This window comes from Triturus cristatus, chromosome 4_1 (assembly GCF_964204655.1).
Source record: "Triturus cristatus chromosome 4_1, aTriCri1.1, whole genome shotgun sequence".
Classification (NCBI taxonomy): Eukaryota; Metazoa; Chordata; class Amphibia; order Caudata; family Salamandridae; genus Triturus; species Triturus cristatus.
This window is the reverse complement of record NC_140585.1, coordinates 1,179,145,334-1,179,164,839: the sequence shown is the minus strand read 5'-3', so window position 1 is coordinate 1,179,164,839 and position 19,506 is coordinate 1,179,145,334. Positions and strand designations below refer to the sequence as shown.

The 19,506-nt window shown below is 40.6% G+C and overlaps 1 protein-coding gene across 13 annotated transcripts in view; it reads right to left on the bottom strand.

Moving 5' to 3' along the window:
* Positions 1-19,506, bottom strand: part of LOC146856305 (ultra-long-chain fatty acid omega-hydroxylase-like) — a 200,101-nt gene that overhangs the window by 71,840 nt on the left and 108,755 nt on the right. For 4 of the 13 annotated variants that reach the window (XM_085654402.1, XM_085654413.1, XM_085654401.1 and 1 more), the window contains exon 3: positions 5,634-5,778. The exons of 6 other annotated variants lie outside the window; for them this stretch is intronic. In XM_085654402.1, the coding sequence (XP_085510528.1) occupies positions 5,634-5,778 (145 nt within the window). Of the gene's footprint in view, positions 1-5,633; positions 5,779-15,237; positions 15,383-19,506 lie in introns of all 13 variants that reach the window. 3 more of the 13 variants (XM_085654407.1, XM_085654408.1, XM_085654403.1) reach the window with 1 other exon arrangement.

The following is a 19,506-nucleotide window of genomic DNA, read 5'->3' as shown; positions in this document are numbered from 1 at the left end:
TGGAACCTATTGGAAAATGAAACACAGATGGCACAGTATCTGGCAAATGTATGAGAAGAGAGAAGGCCATCTCATACCTTAGTGACAGATACAGCAACAGAGAAGCTTTGAATGGTGCAGAAAATTAACACCATTAAAATTCCCCCTCCAAATTTCATAGGTCATTAATGATCTCGCACTCTCTCACTGCTTCCCACCAAATGCAAAAGTATTGGTACATAGTCAAAGCATGGACTAAGCTAACAATATAAGTTACTGATCAAATTAAGTGAGTGTGCTTAATCCGAGCCGACATTTTGCAAAGCAACTGGGGAAACTAAACCAAAGATATGACTTGGATGAAACGATGTATATTTAGTATGACTTAAACCATCATATACCAGTGTAGTTTTATTTTTATGTATTAGAATGATGAATTTTATTGGCCCCGTATAATCATTTTTTCTGTTTTAAGTGTTTAAAGAGTTAGGGTAAATTGTGTGATGTTTTTGACTCATCTTAATAGAAAAAAGTTTTCATTGAATTGTTCCTACAACCTATTGCAATTCTTGTTAGCAAAATGTAATCTAGGGAGTTGGCCAATATGACAACAAGATCAAACGCAAATAGATCATGAAATATTATTACACATTTAGCTCAAGCTCCGCTTGAGGAATCAAACCAATCGAACCATGTTTGAACAATATGTATAGAAAAGCCACAGGACACTGCAGAAAGTGTAAATAAGTGTATTGAAGTCTAGCATGGTAAGAGAGAGAGGTGGCACCCAAACATCATAGACCTGGGCAAGTGTCATCAAGGCGTAAATCGGATCTCTTCTGGGATCCGTCCCATGAAAAGGCTTGCAAGGCATTTAAACTCAAGCCAGACATGTATGCATTGGGATCTAGCAGAGAAATATTTTTTCCCGCAGTGTCTCATGTCTACTTACGTGGCTAGGTACAAACAACATGGTAAAGAAGGTCATTGCATTTCTCAGGTAATATGACGTGTGTCTATTAATCAATAATCTCTGCATGCAATCATTACTTTATTATAAGAATAGCCTATCCAGTTGTAAAACCACAACTGAAGCACACCTCTCTGGCTGCTCGTTATAGCTCATGCTCACTTTTACAAAATAAAATTAGTTGAGCTAGTTTAGGACAAGTATTTGTTGAAATGTCTAAAAACACTTAGAATCCCAAAGTGAGATTTTCTTTTTGAAAATAAAAAAACACAATGCCCTCCTTGCCATGGGCGTTTCCTCCTATAGCGATGGGGGTCGGAGCCATTGAAAATCAGCTGTGTGTCCACCCATCTAAATTAGGTGTCCGGACATACAGCCAAACTTCTGACGGCCCTCATTTGTCTGTCCATCGCAGGAGCTGAACCACAGTGGAGAGGGAGTAGTCCCCGCCATTGTCAAGCTATGGTTCGCCCACATTTAAATCGGGCGGGCGGACTATTATGTTTGCGGGGAAGAAACTCAGTCGCTATTGAGATGGAGTTTTCACTCCGTCAACATATAACTCAGGCCCGGACTCTCCTGGGCCACTGAATCCATGACACCAGGAAAGCTTCCTGCATTTTTTAAAGCACTCCAACCTGGAGCTATATCCTTTTCAGCTGGAGTACAAGGACCTCCTATGGTTGGTTCTATGGTTGCACTTCTCGACCTAAAAATGTTAAAAAAGAGTCAGATATGTTTAATGTTTTATTTTTAATAATGCTTTTTTGAAAATATACATCACTATTATTAAACACTGCACTGTGTACATTTTTTAAATATACATTTTATTATAGTTATTAGTAACTTTTTGACAAAGCCAATAGGTCTTTTTTATGTATGTTCATGTGCTGACCCCTATATATAGTCAATAAGCCCGGTAACCCTTTGACAAAGCCAAGAGGTCTGCCTTTCTTACAATCACCCTTGTTACATAACATAGTCCGCCATGAGCAGTTGAAAGCGAGGGGTGTAGGCGCCTGCCGGGGGAACGGTTGGGTGCAGGGCCTGGCCACAAGCCAAGCTTTGCATGCAATTCCACACCGCTCATAGCGGGAGGTGTGCATGCTCGCTGAGTTATGGGAGCACAAACACATGCCGTGCACAGGAATGGACAACTTTATGTTAAAAAAACTAAAAAAAAAAACTAAGAAATGCACTAAAAAGCACAAAGGTTAGAGGGACTGTATAGATAGGTGAAAATGTCAGTTAAAACATACCACTTTAAATAAAAACAACCACTGAAATTTACAACTTATAGTTATCTCAATCAACTATAACTCATGCCCTAAAGTAATTATTACTTGCACCCTCACCATGCACTGCTAATTACGTCCCATATTACACCACGAATTACATGTTTTATGGCATCATTGATAACATGACTAAAACATCTGAAATCATATCATTGATAACAACACTGTGCATGTCGGGGTATGAGTTATAGTCAATTTAGCGTGTGAGTTATAGTTACTTGAGATAATTATAACTGGTGAATTTAAGTGTTTTTTTCCGTTTAAAATTGTATGTTTTATCTACCATTTAAACTTTTTTCCCTCTGTATGTGTGTGTGTGTATGTATATATATATATATATATATATATATATATATATATATATATATATATATATATATATTACCTACTGGCGGTTGCCAGTAGGTAGTTATAGTTAGGACCACGTTTCCATAGGAAATCCGCAACATTCTATTTTGAATAACTTTTGCGCCGGTCGACGAATCCTCGCGAATTTTTCAAAATAGGTGGGGCGCTACGCTCCGCTCCTACCCTAAAAGTCTCGGGGGGATTCGTCAAGCGGGGGCTGAGATAAAAGGGGATCCCAAAACGCGTTTTTCCCATGCATTTTTTACATAGGACCTTTAGACACAGCTACAGCCCGAACGGCTGAACAGAATTACTTGAAATTTGGCAGAGAGGTAGTCCTCAGGTCAAGGAAGTGCCTTTTGTAGGTTTGGTGTAAATCTGTTCAGTAGATTCTGAGAAAATAGCCTTTAAATCAATATATATATCTGAGCCAGCTTACGGTGCGCTTACGGTGCGCTTACCGTACGCGTACGGTGACGTGCGCGAGCGCAATTCTGATTGGCTCTTAGATCTTAGTAAACATTCGATTCGGCCGAAACCAGGAAGCGGCGGCCGCCATTTTCTCTCTCGCACTCTGAGTGGGGCAGCATAAATGAAGCCCAAAAATGTGTAAAGGGGCAGTTTATTGAGATAATATTCACCCAGCAGTGATATACGGGCCCCCAAACAACCCCCAAGGCCAAAAATTTTTTTTTTTTTTCAAAAAATCGCCGATTACGCTTACCGTACGCGTACGGTAAAAATTGGTTTAAAAAAAAAAAAATTATCCACACTCTCCCCACCCCAAGTGCAAATGGTGCCCTAAGGGCACCATTTGTGCATGGCATATCAAACAAATGAAAATAATAAATAAAACATTTCACAACGATGCGCATAATATGTCCCCCATGTGCGCACGGTGCGCGAAGCGCGTCGTGCGTACATGGCCCATCCCGCATAATGTGGGTGCGCGCAGCGCACCGCGTGACCACCGTGCGTGCATGGCACTAACTGCGTAAAGTGGGCGCGCGGTGCGCGAAGCGCACCGTGTGCGCACGGAACGAACTGCGTTAACTGGGCGCGCACGCCACGAATGGCGTAAAGTAAGTTAGCATTTAAAAAACCGTACAAATTTACTGAAAAAACCATAGGTTTCACACACGTTATAGTTAGGAATTAGCATTTAAAAAACCTTGCAAATTCACTGAAAAAACCATAGGTTTCACACATGTTATAGTTAGCTGTACATTTTACTGATAAAAAACCAATGAAATTCCCCCGTTATAGTTACTGTAGGCAACTATAACTCACGCGACCGTAATCCTCTGCTGATGACATATGTGTCTTTATGAAAAAAAAATATTTGTAATATATGTATAGCTAAAATTTAATGGAAGAAGACATGGGCAAATAAGTGTCTAAATACAGAATTAGCATCAGCAGAGGATTACGGTCGCGTGAGTTATAGTTGCCTACAGTAACTATAACGGGGGAATTTCATTGGTTTTTTATCAGTAAAATGTACAGCTAACTATAACATGTGTGAAACCTATGGTTTTTTCAGTGAATTTGCAAGGTTTTTTAAATGCTAATTCCTAACTATAACGTGTGTGAAACCTATGGTTTTTTCAGTGATATATATATATATAAATACACACATATACGCAATCAACTTTTTACTGGAACCTCTAAACACCCTTTCTTATATTTGCCATCAACAGCACAAATCCTAGATACTGACATCAACACCAAACTCATCCAACTTACCACAGTTGCCCCAAACAGCAATCTCATCCAAACACTCTTCTTTCCTTACCAGCTTTGATTTAAAGCAAGTACAGCATCGCCAGATGCCAACATCACCACCCGTGGTTCCCATCCAGGATCAAGGCTGGATAAAGCGCACTTAAACTTACACAATAGCACGATCTGTCTTCTCAGACACTGCCCAACACTAACTTATTCAACTGCACTCACCAGAGGTGCCTCCACCAAGTATTTTCTCTAACTCTTCCAAGCTCAGACTATTCCATCACCACCAACGTCAAACTGGAAACCACCACACTAGACTAATTAAACTAAAATTACTCTGAGTACCACCATTAGTGATCCTACCTGACTAACACTCCTCAGGTATGACCTTCGGCAAAATGCAAACCCTCGTCATATAAGTCAAGTATAGGGGGTGCAGAAAAAGTGCAAATGCCACCTTCTCTACCTTTCAGCAAAATCTTCAAGAAGTTGGCTTTTTCAAAATCAAAGTTAGCATTTTTGTTCCTCACACTATTTACATCACAGCATAAGGTAAGTCTTTTCTTACTTCTCCAAAAAGGGTCATTGAGAATCCTGAGAAAGATCTTGAAAGTTTGGACCAACTATACAAATTTAACTTCTACATAGTTTCTGTAACTTTTTAAAAATCATTTCTAATCTCCTATTCTGAAGTTACTTGAAAAAATGTTGAACTTGTCTACTAAAACGATTTAAACACCTTAGAGACATTACATCAAACTAGAGAAAATGTGTTATTTTTAATTCTGATATTTCAAAGGGAGATTTTTTCCCGAAACATTAGCTTAAATTAGCTTAAATTAAAGAACCATCCCTAATGGTGAAACGTTTAACTACATTCAGTCTTTGTAACTTCAACACACTGCAGCATTTCAATTATGCAGATTTTTGCGTGCACAAGTGGAAACTCTGCAAATCACTATCAGCTGTACTATCATCACCAACAGCATAACCCACCACAACCACCACTGATCTCATTCCACCTACACATACCTTGTGTGACATCCGCCACCAGTCACATCCATTTATTTCAGAATTGTCCAAAGTTTGACCTTGTCAGATTTTCAGAACATCCACACAATATACATTTACATACAATTAATCAAAATTTGACTATTTACCATGTTATTGGCTATCCTGAAGTCTATCATTGCTCCAGCCCTTGTAGCCAAAGGTAGCACATCCACAATCTACACACACCCCAGGTACAATCGCTAATTCACCAATGCTCCTCAGCATCACCTACCCAGTACTCCTGCAAGTTACTGTACCTGACGCGACCACAACAGGCTTGACATAATCCGGATGAACCAATGACACAAGGGGTTCGAAGGGTCCAAGCCATACCAGGACAACATGTGGAAATTTTTTTACTCTTTCAGCCAAAACTCTTAACCCATGTTCATTAGGTGTAACCTGGAAGTTAAATCACATAAAAACAAACAGCCAGTATTTATTGTTTTTTCCAGCTCACAAATATTTCCATTGGTAATAACTTAAATTGATAAATTAAGCATTACCACTGGAGCACGGCAGGACATCCCCCAAGAATATCTTTAGGAGGTGGCTTAAAGCAGTTTTAATCCATTTTCACCTCGTCCTTCTTGTTTTTTAACCAGTGTTCTCTTTTTGTCTACTCTCTTGTGCACTAAAATGTCTCCTCCTACTCTTTTACTCCATAAGGGCAGTGGTAGATTTCTTGCATCTAAAAAGTAAAGCCACGGGCTGCCTCCCATGGCTCCAACAAAGTAAAGCTTTCTGACATTAATAAAAACTGTGATTCAATTTCATGCGCCCAGCACCTCCATCGAGCCACCTCCATTGTCTGTGGTCTGGGTGTATAGAAGCAAACCATACATAATACTGGGGAACCTGGCTCTACAGAAGTCACGCATTCAGTCAGTAAGGACCTTAGGGAAGTATTAAGATGTTTTTTTTTATACTCGTCAAGAGGGTGGGCTTGTGCAACCATAAAAAAATATAAAGAAGAGCAACTCTGGCTTTCCTGACTGTCATTTGTGGTTGTAATGCAACATCTCAGAGCTTCACACGACACCTTAGATCAATAATCAACATGATGTAATAATTGCAAAATCCATCCAAGTCTCAACATTTGAGCGCTGTTCAGAATCACAGTATTTATTTGTCCAAATGATATATATTTTAGGAAAGCATGATGGCCAATAAGGGATACTCCAGCAAATTTAGGAAGCAGAGGTTTGGTGGTGCAACACCAGTTAAGAGACACTCATGAATGACACTATTAATCTACAGACAACAACTACAGAGATGGAGAGAAAGTGTTCTCTATTGATGATGACATACAAACATGTTAACCAAAAACAGAATGTGATCCGGTACACTCGTGTGAAGGTGACTGTGAGAGAATCTAAAATCAAACACTGAAGATCGAATGTAGCAAATACAGAAGTAGATGACCTTACAGGATTGAATTCAGCAACTGCTAAATTTTAGCAGGTTTACACTGAATGGTCTCTAAAAGTTGGTGTTGTACTGTTTCCACTGCAATACCAATGAAAAATGCAATGAATAAAGACCATGAAGACCTTGGGTTTGGTTTAAGAGATTAACAATATTTCCCCCGAGCAATACATTTGGGGAATGGGCACAATTGGTGGTGCTGTATCTGAAAGAAGTTGGAAAAACAGAGAAGGGAATTTCATATCCCGAGTGACCAATGCATCATCAGAGAGGCTGTGTGCTTTAGGTCAAATACAGAAGTAATGGTACACTGTCAAAGTGTGCATTACACTGTGACTATTAGTTAATAAGTAAAGTGAAGTGTGCTTTAAGTGTGCCAAAAATGTACAAACAACTGGGGGAGCTAAACTAAATTTAACCAGCATGACATTGCATAAAATGATGTTAACAGTATTTTTTATGATTATTTATATTAGGAAGGAATATGTTATCCTCAAATGGCCAATTATAATATTATCATATAATTAATTCTAAAGAGTGGACCAAGCACGTTTGTTTTGCACCAACATTCAACGCTCTGCTATCTGTCTTGAAATTGTTTTTCATAAACTCCTATGAATACATTTTATTTGCATTTTTATTTTTGCATCTAAGGTATTGTTACCAGGGAACCAGTGTGCGTTTTGTTATAGTTATTACCCCAAGTCCCGTCCCCACTTAACCTTGGGCCTTCCTTAATGAGAAATTATTAAATTACAACTCAAGCATTAACTTATTTATATTAAGTTGCTGAATAAAATAAATAAACATAAAAATTAAGAGTAATTGTTGTTAGTGCGAATAAGTATACTGAAACACATTTAAAGAAAAAAGGTTAGGCCAAACCTAACAGTGTGTAGTTACAATAAGAGGTGGATTCTAAAACTAAAGAGCTGTGTAAGTGAATAATCCAACACACAGCAAGGTTCCAACACCTCAATCAAGCCCTTCTCTCAAACAGATTTAAGATGCATTTCTCTTTAGCCCCAAAGATCTAGGCATTAGGTCTGCCATATATTTTCCTGACAAATCAACCAGTTTTGGTTTAAGGGCTCATCTTACATTGATTAACACATAAGAACATCTTGTAACGGTCTGGAATGCCCTACAGCCTACCTTCTCCAGTTGCAAAATCACAAGCACACCTTCCACTACCACATGTTCTCGCACTCTGATGATCAGAGGACAAAACAAATGTTGGCAATTGCATATGTAACTTTTTTATGCACACTATGTTTTTGTTTAGCACAACCATACAGTAAAATCTTTCAAACGTTCAAAAAGCTTTTCCCTTTTAGAGTATACACTCATCTAAACTCTTGAACTGTTCCGGTATTTAGTTATTACATTTATTTTGACTCCTTTTCAGAGATGTCAGTTGTAACAAGACTTTTCATTATCATTCATGAGGAACAAGTATTTCCACACCAGGATCTTTATCATGAGTTAAGCTTCCTTCTTCCTTAGCCTTGAGCTCGTTGCTAGAGACTTTAATATACCTCGGTGCACGGCTAATAGAAGGTCTTTGATGCTTTTTCACGCTACGGTACAATATCAACTACAGATTATGCACCAAACAAAAAATCACAAAACATAACATATAAGATAACGTTAAGATAATATTCATAAAGCTGATTTAGAAATTCAAAACATGTGTCACTCATTTTGCATTGTGGTGCTGCTACCTGATGCACGGAGGAGAGCGCCTACGCAATCCGGATGAAAGACTAGGATTAGTGAGAGGTAGGGGGCGAACCACCAAACGCAGATGTGAACGTGTTGGTAGATGATCCGGTCTACATCCTGCAACCCCTCCTCATCGCTCTTTGCCTGCAAACAATTATTCAGAGTTAGGTCACACCATGCGGCCTTGCTCCGAGTATCCCTCCGCTGTCTACTGACATACATTAAGCAATGCAGTGCAAATTATCGCAATCTCCCAATTCCCTCAGGTGGCACCTCCGGCTTCACTTTATATAGTCAAAGGAAAGTACCGGTATTGTGACACCCTCTTTCACCCCGCTCAGGATTCACTTCCCCTATTCCCAGTGCAGGCTATTCCACTCATTCCTTTAGGAGAGCGAGGACCAGCCACCACTTTCAGCAGTGGACTTATCAGTATGGAGGAGCCGTTGCAAAGAGGATAGTGTGACCACCTCCCACCATGCCATTATGAACACCGTTTCCATGCCTTGACGTTCATGCGATAGCCTAGTGCATTCTGGGTAGTCTTGGTTTGCTTCCAGGGAACTAAATAGACCAACACATCTGAAAACAATGATCTTCAGGCAAAAAAATACAGGACTGGAGACAGTGTACCTGATGACCTTGTAGCAACTCTAGATCCCCGCTTCCTAAAGTCATCTACAGACCTGTGGAAGGTGGGGTTTGCCAGTGCAAGGAGAGACACCGCTGCGCTTACCCTTCCACTGCTCTGGGCTGTAAACAACGAGGTGAGGTGATTTGAATACTAAAGAGGTGAAGGAGCAGCACATGCACTTGCATACCTTCCCTCAGATGTGTGGACCTTAAAGTATCAGGTTGAGGCAGTACTTGATGTTCGACAGCCTCCTGCATCTATGTGGAGACAGATGGAGAAAAGGGCTGCACATTCAATCTCGTAATAATAAGTGGGGCTAAATCAGGGTCTTATTGTAATTTTGGTCTTGTGGAATTATTGCAGCTGAAAGTCAAGTACAAGTGCTTTCCGCGAACCTAGGCTTGTGTACCATATTTTTTATAAAAAAATATATTATACAGTACTTTATTCCTCAGCATACAGAAGAACCAGCCTTAAGAAAAAAATATACTGACCTGTAGCAGCTGCCTTGCAGCTTGAAAAGATTCTAGAATCATCATTCTGTGCATTATTCGGCAACTAGTGTTCGAGTCCAGAAAATAATGTAACAAAAATAATTATTTGTTTTGTCCTAGCTACAGAGGGTAAGCCCACAATGCCCCACTGCACCAACAACATCTTGAGATTCTCTTTTCCACATAAGGTTCCTAAACAATCATGCCTGGGAGTAAAAATTCCCATTTAATGCAAATAAATAGTACCACAACCCACAGCTAAGAGCCAAGAAGTGAGAGTATCATTGCCAGATGAACGCAAATACCAAGAACTGCAAGTGGACAAAACTCAATCTTAAGTTCTTTAAAACGTTTTACTGCATGGGTTAGTGAAAATAAACATCTTTGAAGTCAATTTGCTTCCAAACATCATCTCAGAAAACTGAATTGATATCTACTTGAGCCTCCTTAGCTAGAGGCATTCAATGCCTCAACCACTGCCTGCACATCATCCAGACCTGGATGGGTAGCACCTACTTGAAGCTCAACCCAACTAAAACAGAACTCCTGTCATTTGCCAAGAACAACACACAAGAAGTAGTACCAGTATGGCACAAAGACATGAACCTTCAACGTTTGAACCCCAACTTCCACCAAGTGCAAAGTAATTTGGATTCACCCTTGACACTAACCCATCCTCAAGGAACACAATGGCAGAAAAAACACAAAGATGACCTGTACCAGCTCTTTCCTAAAAAAGGTGAAACAGCTTCTTATAGAATATGACGTTAGAACTGCTGAGGGCCTCATACTCTTGGATTTCGATGGTGGCAAAAGCGTGCCCGTAGTCTTACAGACTCCACACTGGCACCCCTGTCAGGCATCCTACATGCCGCCCATGTCAGATACTGGGCTGGAAGAAATTGACCACATCCCCCCTATTCCTGATGGAACTCCATTGTCTCCCCTCGCTGACACTCAGCGTATTCAAAACCAGCTGCATCATTTACAAAGCCATTACAACAAGCATCCCTGCTTATCCTTCAAGCATGCCCACCATCTGAGGTGTTTCTCGGACCACAGCCAGGGCATCATCACAGTCCAGACTCCAGAAGTGTAAAAAAAGAGTTAGCAGGCCTTTTCCATCTGTCAACTAAACCACATTTGAAAAGGTGTAAATTCTAAAATCATATTACACATATAAAAATTGGTAGTAATACATTCCAGATTCTGAGCCATGGGGTTTTAACACCTTACGATACCAATTATCAACAAATAACACTGTAGTGGGGAAGCACACTGTAAGATATAATTGTCAAGTACAATTCACTTAATATTGAAATAGCAACACCAAACAGCCAGAGAGGAGTGCAATTGATTTAGGTGAACTCTGATGCATGAGTGTGACATCATTTAAAAAATAAAATTGCAAACTTCTTCGCCTAAAAACACAGCTCGATGTTTTGATAGTCCTCAATCAATTACCTTTTCTTATTTCATTTTTTCATTTTAAATTTCCAAAGTTCAGGTGACTGAAGAATCAGTGAGCAATAACACTTAGGAGGGCTAAAATACATATCTACCCACCTCTGGCTTCCTCTCAGTATTCAATGTCTCACATCTTATCAGTAAACTACGCCTCCCTTGTCATTTTATGGTAGATCTGCACAACATTTCCAACATGACACTAGCTCGGTATTTACTTAACAATACCATACGAGAACCCCGGTGCTGTTTCAAAGTTGACTGTTCGGTTAACCCTCTTCCCTAGCCTCCCTTTGGGAATTTGATTTGAAAATTCTCGACCTGCCCTCAACAAGAACAGTGCAAAGTTACACCCAAGAGTATCTTGGTGCCAAGACAAGTGTCAAGGCAAAGGAGAAAAGACGGTGATGCAAACATAAGCTGAGGGAGTGCATTGATCAGAAGATCTAAGTTCTACCCTCTTGAGAAACAATAGATACCAACAGATTTATAGAAAGCTCATGGTTAAAGTTATTCCACAATGTGGTCCCGAAGACACTGAAAGATCACAAACCACATAAAAATATGACAAAAACAAAAAGAGGACCTTGAAGAGTAGGTGTTGGGGCAGAAAGATCCTCTGCATGGTAATGAACATGCATCCCTGCCCGAGTGCCCCACATTTGCTGATGTCCGGATTCCTAATGCTGATTTTGTTGTCATAGACAAACATAGATCATGCGTGTTCGCTGTGACTTAGGCCTGTCTCATGAACTGCTGTCTGGTTGGACCGGGAGGGGCTCCAAATCGCTACCCTCCTAGTGGTGGAAGGCTGCTATCTTCACCAGGAATTAATCGGCAAGAGACTCCTTAGTGAGTAGAAAAAATGAGCAGGTCCTCTTTAGGTCGAGCCTGCATGCAGCTTTGGTGTAAAATTAAAAAAACTCTAAAAATGGGCTTGGAGCCCACCCATTACTTAATTTTGGTTAGCTTAATGGTCACTCTGATTTCATTTCTTCTGATTGCTCATTGTGTCCGGTCATCGCATCCAGTTTCACTTTCTTCTTCGTGTTGTCCCTATGATAGAGAGCATGGACAAACTACTGATTGATGCCTTATTTATATGTGTCCTTCCGCTGATCGGGCTCAAGTGGATGTACTTTTTTTTCCATCCTGCCCCCTTCTCGCTCATTGCTCGTTGCCCCATCCCTCCCGCACTGTTATTTATTTATTTAATTCGCTTGTAGCCTTATAATCTCATGGAGTGTCTTTGATTTAACTCACTTCCAGTCTGAAGCGCATATTTCTTCTGAAAATCTCAAAGAGCTTAATAAATGGGCTGCTACATCTGACAACTATGAATCAACTTGTAATAACAAGAAAGAAGTACTTGGGTGCCGCAGAGCTGAAAAATTACTAGATTGGGTGAGATCTTGATGCTTTTAACTCATTCAGGTCCAGGAAGTAATTTGCAACTTGAACTAGACCAAGTTGTGTGATGACCAGCAAATGTCGTTAAGTTTATTTACAAAGCTAGTTTCCCAATGTCCCTCTTATATGTTCCCTGTTCAAATGTGTTTTCTGAATGCACATGCCGTGCATATGTGTACATTACACGCGATGTTGCAAGGGGAGCAACGTACTGGGAGAGAAAAAGAAAATAGCCAGGGCAGTGTCAAGCAGCACGACAAAGTCGACAAAAAGAATATGTAGAGGCGTTTGCTGCAAAATTGTCAAAACATTCTATATATTGTCGGGTTGTATTGCTGGAGTTGTTTGTTTAGCTACAGTGTTGGGTGAATAATATGTTTTCTTTCCTTTATGCGAAACATGACCCCTCTAGGTCCATGTTTAAGAGGTGTTGAAAGGAGTACCCATGACAGAGACAAAAATATGAAGCCCTGACGCGACCGGTCTTTGTTGCGGCTTCTCTTTCTTGCACTACTGTAAATCTACCCTTCAGCACGTTATATTGTTTTGTTGCACTATCTGTCCAGGTTTCTAACGATAGTGTTTAATAACTGGTTGTGTAAAATAAAGCATACCCTATTACATCTCAGTGGGTTATGTGCCTGTTGCAGAGATCCGCAAGCAAGCACTCCTATTAGTGAACAGATAAGGTCACTATTCCAAACCCTTTGTTGGTTGCCAATGTGAAAGTGAATCTGACCAAGTGCAGAATGCCACACGTAAAGCAGTTAACAACCAAACACCTAAATATGTTACAAAAGGAATAATGCTACGTCCCCCCTCCAAGTAGCCTACGACACGGATAACATGCTTTACACACACAGATGCACGTTCGAGTCTAAGAGAGATTGGGTCCACCACTGATCCTCAGTTAAAGGGGAAACGGTTGAGTAACAGTGATGTGAGTTTTTAGAGCAACCCTATTTAAGGACATTCCACTATTTCTGATATTCTAACTACATGTAATTAGGCTCTGATTTTACCACCTGTGTTCATCGTGCCTCCATGGGGACTGTCATCACGTGCAATCTGGTCCAACATCAGCCACCATAGGTGCCAAAGTTGCCACCAAACTCATTTAATAATAGTTACCAGAGCTGCCACCACTGATCTCTTGCAGCCCTTAAACACAAGGCTCAGCAACTACAGAAGCACACATCCCCACACACTAATCATAGCTGTCATGACCAGTGACTGCATTCAAAGCAAAGTCTTCAAGACTTCCCCCAACTACCCAAATCTCACCCAAAAGCAATATCACCAAAAGGCATTATCACCACTAAACTCAGCGTATTGCATTTTTTATGTATCACTATCAGGGCACGCATCCAATATCAGGGCTACATCAAGTGCTTTATCACACAATAGGACCATTGCTCCCTACACTCCACCACCAACATATCCAACTGCACTTACCCCAAGTGCTGTCATCAAGGATTTTAGCCAACCCCTACAACTTACGACAAACCCATCATTTATTTCATATGACGGGAACAAGCTCAGGACCAACATCACTACCAAGCTCATACAATTACATTTCCCTCAGGAAGCACCATTCTTGATCTGATCCACGCCTCACCCCACAACATAACACAGTCAACACAACATGCTTCCTCATATACTGCAGACAATAGAAATGACACAATTCAGCAATCATCGCCTGCTAGAACTTTTGAAAGTTGATGAAATTCTTCATGAAGTCTGCAGAAGTGCCAATTATTTACTCCGATGAAGTAACAAGACAACTGAATGAAAATCAAACTTTACAATTTTTCATGGCAATCTTTACATCACTGGTGGTGGGGTTCTGTTTCATTATAGCTGCCAATAAATATTCCACATACCATTTACAATACTAAGAACAATAAGTCCAATTCAACTCCTAAAAGGCATCTATAACTGTGTAATGTGCTAAAGCTTTGTAACTTTAAGAAAGATTGAGCTTACCTAAAAAGATGTAATATACGTTTGAGATTTTTAAAAAAATGATTGTATGGTACATTCTTTTACTTGTTTATAACATCTTTTTTGCAGAAATTGATCCATCAAGCCTGATATTCCATGGCAATTTTTCAAAGTTGAATTTGACTAAAAAATCCTTCACCGATGGAAAAGCCTTCAGTGTGTTTAAAACTCTCCAACTTTAACAATGTGCTGCTTAAAATATGCAGAATTGTGTTTACACAAAGTAACATTCTGCACATCTATACAACTATTCCTTTAATCACCACCAAGCCAAACTACCTAATGTTGCAAACATCACCACTATCACCGCCATTACCATCTCATCTGTATGTGTGCCATACGCCACCATTAACCCCTTCCATGCTGCGCAGATTCCGCCGCTGTGCTGACGGAATCTTGCGCGGGCGTGGTCATGACGGAACGGTTCCGTCATGAGCACCGAAGGGGTTAACAAACACATACATCCTCACCAGAATCGACCAATGTTGTTAAATGTCACATTTCAGGACACCAACATGAGATACATTTATATAAACAGAATCTAAATGGAATATTTTTTCCATTTATTAGTTATCTTTAAAGTCTACCATTGCTCCGCTCCGGAGGAACCACGGTTGATCTACACTAAGCCAAAATATAACCTATAACCCAATAAAGTCATGCAGCTTAACCTACCCCATGCATCATCACAAGTTACTGTACCTGACGCGGTCACCAAAGGTTTAACGTACTCTGGATGCACAAGGGACACAAATGGAAGGAAGGGTCCAAACCATGTCAGGATTACATGAGGCATTGTTTTTACTCTTTCTGAAACTTCTTTCAAACCCTCTTCATCTGGATTAAACTGGAAATTAACCACAAAAAACAAAACAGACAGCAGTTAATTACTGCCACGTCAACCATATTTGCAGTGATAGTACCTTAATGCCAAATAGAGTGAGACACAGGAGGGTGCATCTTGAAAGAGCATGTTTGGTAGGAGGCATGAGGGTCTATTAATGCAGTTTCACCAGTTGCACATTTTGTTCCACAATTTCACACTTTACTTTCCTTCATTGTAATGTTTCCAGCTCCTTCTTTTACCAGGTTGATGACTTAAGTCCTATATAGTTTTATGGAAGATAGATAACAGGGTCCCGAACGGCTTCTAGAGCCAGTTCAAATCAAACTGACTGTTGTGACTTGGTCCTGGGACCCGCATCACCTTTACCCTTCTTGGGTTCCATGCAACTCGACCTACAAGTGACTGATTGTCACTAGTGGTTTTTACCATTGGTAACAAGGATAAAGTTTCACTTATTATTTTGTACTGATTTTATATCGCTTCTTAAGTCTATAACTCTGGTTAAATGCATCGGATTTTGGTATCTAAATTAAGATCTGATTTTTATAAATTGGTGTCCGATTTCTTTAGAGCTGTTTCAATCAACGACCATGCATGTTGCTATTATGAAATGCATATTCCTCTAGTAAAGTATGGCTGCTCTTTGTCACTATCAGGACTGAGCAAAGGTATTATTATTGTGAATCCAAGGACCATTTTTGGGGTTTGTGAGGATATTACATGGTGAAGCCTAACCAGCATCACCACATAATACTCCACCTTCCTAAAAATGCCACTTACACATTCCAATTCATAATATATTTAAAAATCCAAATATAAGAGTGGTAAGACTGCCGACTCCTAGAATGGGTTTCGTATATAGTATACAGTCGGCGACAGTTGCAAACCCAATAATTTAGCGAATCACAGGGTTTGCGTCCAACAAAACGTTTTGTACTTATGGTCCTTATATTTTTAAGGTGTCAAACTGAGATAAGTGTTGTTCCTCAAATAAGTCCACCACCTAAACTGTTTTAGTAATTCTTTCAATTGCAGAAGAAAAAATATTTCCAAATTTAGAGATGTTGTTCTGGGAGCAAAGGTGTCAGAAGGTAAAGCCACTGGCTCAGCAGGTGCGAGTATAGATTTACACAATTAAACCACCCACTCATAAGTGCATTTCCAAATGTAAAGGGAATGGTGCTTAACTTGGCAATTTCTCCATTAGAGTAGAACAGAATGAGATGTCTATCCCAGCCAGACAGCCCTGCTCACAATCAGAAACATACATCATTGTATTGAGACCCTGTTTAATCTTGGGCGAAGACACCCGATTCATCCAGGCACCATACATAACCTTAATTTAGAAGGAGGGTAGTTTATAATCGCGAATTTCATCATCTTGGTGGAGGAACTACCATTAAGATGATGTCCAGTTTTACCAAGTAAACAAACCTAGCCCATCTGGTAGACCCTCATGTGAAAGTCCACCACCACACACCAGGAAATGGCAGCCTCCTGCAAAGTGCTCTCCACCAAGGCTTTAAAAATCCCTTGGTGTCCATCACACCACTGTTAATGGATGTCTGGTAGTGAAAACAGAAACTCCACGGATTTGTGGTCAGGAATTGGTACTTGTATCTGCCATCTAGGGCCTCAGATAACCGCTTGGGTAAAGAGAGACCCCAGTTATGCCCATATCCTTATAGGGGCAAGGAAACATTCACCAACTTCGAAATAGTGTGACCCATTGCTACCGCTATGCCAACCTGACCTAGCCAGAATCAAGCACTGAGAAACGAATCTGACATGGGGAGACACTGATGACCCGCAGGCAGAAGGGTGCAGGCATTCGGTAGTAGGAAGCTTCCTTCCGCCAGCATGCAGCTGCAGGTACATACATTCTAATTTACCAGACTCATGTGTTCCAACTTCCCGTCCTAAAGAAATTAAAACGCGTCTGCCCATAAAAATAATTCAGCAAAGCGGCCAAGGGCTGGTCCAGTCTCAGATGGGCTATGATAATAAGCAACGACCTGCCGAAAACTCCTCATGCCAAACCAACAGACTCAAGGACATTCCTGTGAACTACTCAGTAACTAATAAAAGAAAGTAAACATGAGTTCCGCCAATCCTTCCATCATGGACTCACACATCATGTGCCAATCATAGGACACGTAGGACATATGAACTTACATCAGATGCATTTAAATATCTGATATAGCTCATGGTGGCATTTGTGCTATAAACCACTGAATACATAAATGAATTGCATTTAAGCAAACATAAAATGTCTCTCAGAATGATTTCAAATAAACAGGATGCACAAATGTTCCTGCGTAGGAGAAGCTGTGCTCAGTTGATATCACTCAAAGAGATCACTCCATAAACGTAAGCAGCATGGCCAGAGTCAGTCTCAGAATTCCAGTGTGGAGCAAAATGAGTGGGTCTGCTGGATACAAACAAGCACAGGAAAAGCCAGGAGCAGTGTGGAGATAGCCGTGGTTCTCTCTGAGGGAGAGCGGGATGGGCAATGAACCTCTGGAGACTCATTGATTGAGGCTAATATCAGGAATGTGGTGGGTGAGTTACAGGGAGGAAGTACTGTAGACTGGTGAACAGTTATCAGCACTTGGGTAAGTGAGATTATCAGCATTTCGATCTTGTCTTGCCACCTGTGTAGTGCAGGGGGTACTAGGTAATAAAAAACATTTGTAAAGCCAATAGGTCTCACCTTTTGGACCTAATCGCTTAGCAAAAGCGGTTTGCTGCGCAGCATCGGCAAAAAAAACACACAAAGGTGTGCTGATCTGGCTGCTGTTGCTAGATACATCATTCTGTAGGTGCACACATGCATCACTATGCTTGCATGCACACACAAAATGACACAGGTGCCTTTTTTTAAAAATAACTGACCGATCAATGATGGCGGACGCCACTGTAAAAAATGTAAATACCCTCGAAGGTTGCGGAAAGCAATAGTGAAGCAGGTTGGGGGAAAGGGGAGTAATGGCAGGAAATGGTGGAGACAATAAAAATAAAGCAAGGTGGGGATGAGTGAAAAATGCACCAGGAGGAGCACAACATGGAGCGTAGGGAGTGAGGACAGAATCACACAAAGGAGAAAGCAAGACGTAGCACATGGGGTTGTGAATCACAGAAGAGAGCAGCGCACAAGAGAGACACAGAACAACACCCACAAGGTGGGTTGGGTGTTTGGGGTGGCAAGCAGCAAACAAAGGAGAGATCTAGAAATCACATGCACTCTGATGGAGTGCTAAAAGAAAAAGAGAAAAATACATCCCTAAAAGTGAGCAGTGGAAAAATACAAAGCAGGCAGTCAAGCCAAAGGATGGTAAAGAGGCTAAGCTCCAAGGGAGGGGCAAACATACAATGGACAAACAAGCCATTGAATATGAAGCAAGCAAATGAGAGCGGCAATAAACCCAACCAGTGGTAAGCAATAGGCTGACCCACAGCTCCCTTTAAGCTTGGTAATCCCACAAGAGGTCTTTCCTAACCAAGCAGCTTCTGCTTTCTGGTAGATGAGACCTAAAAATAACTAGTGAAAAAAAATAAACTGAAGATAAATATATAATAACTGTAGAAGCGATGAACAAGTACAATTTATAAATACAAATAGTTTAGTAATGCATGTATTACAATAGCACGTGACTCAATGTCAAAAAATGCAACAAAGTGTGGGCGCCACATGGAATGGCAATGCAGCAACGGTTTTCCAAATGGCCAACCTGTTGTAGGGAGTTAGAAGAGGCCAGAAACAAGCAAAGATCAAGAGAAGGATGAAATAGTTCACAAACTTGCAATCCCCGGTCAGACTGCAAATTTCCTTCCCGACGGGGACCTAATCCTCCTCCAATGACTGCACATACAGTGGGAGGAACTTCCTAGTTAGGTAGGTCGGATCTAGGTTGGGGCCAGCTTTGTGGACTGTAAGGAGCGTGGAAGAGGAGAGAAAGAGTAGGAAATACACAACTAAGCATCATTGAAATAACCTGCAAAAGAAATGGGGAATATGGCAGACATATTGGAGTGGTGAATGCTTCAACCTTAAAGCAACAGAAATGGGCTCATTGAGGTTTGTCCCAGACTCATAATAATAAAAATGCTAAAAAATGAATTGT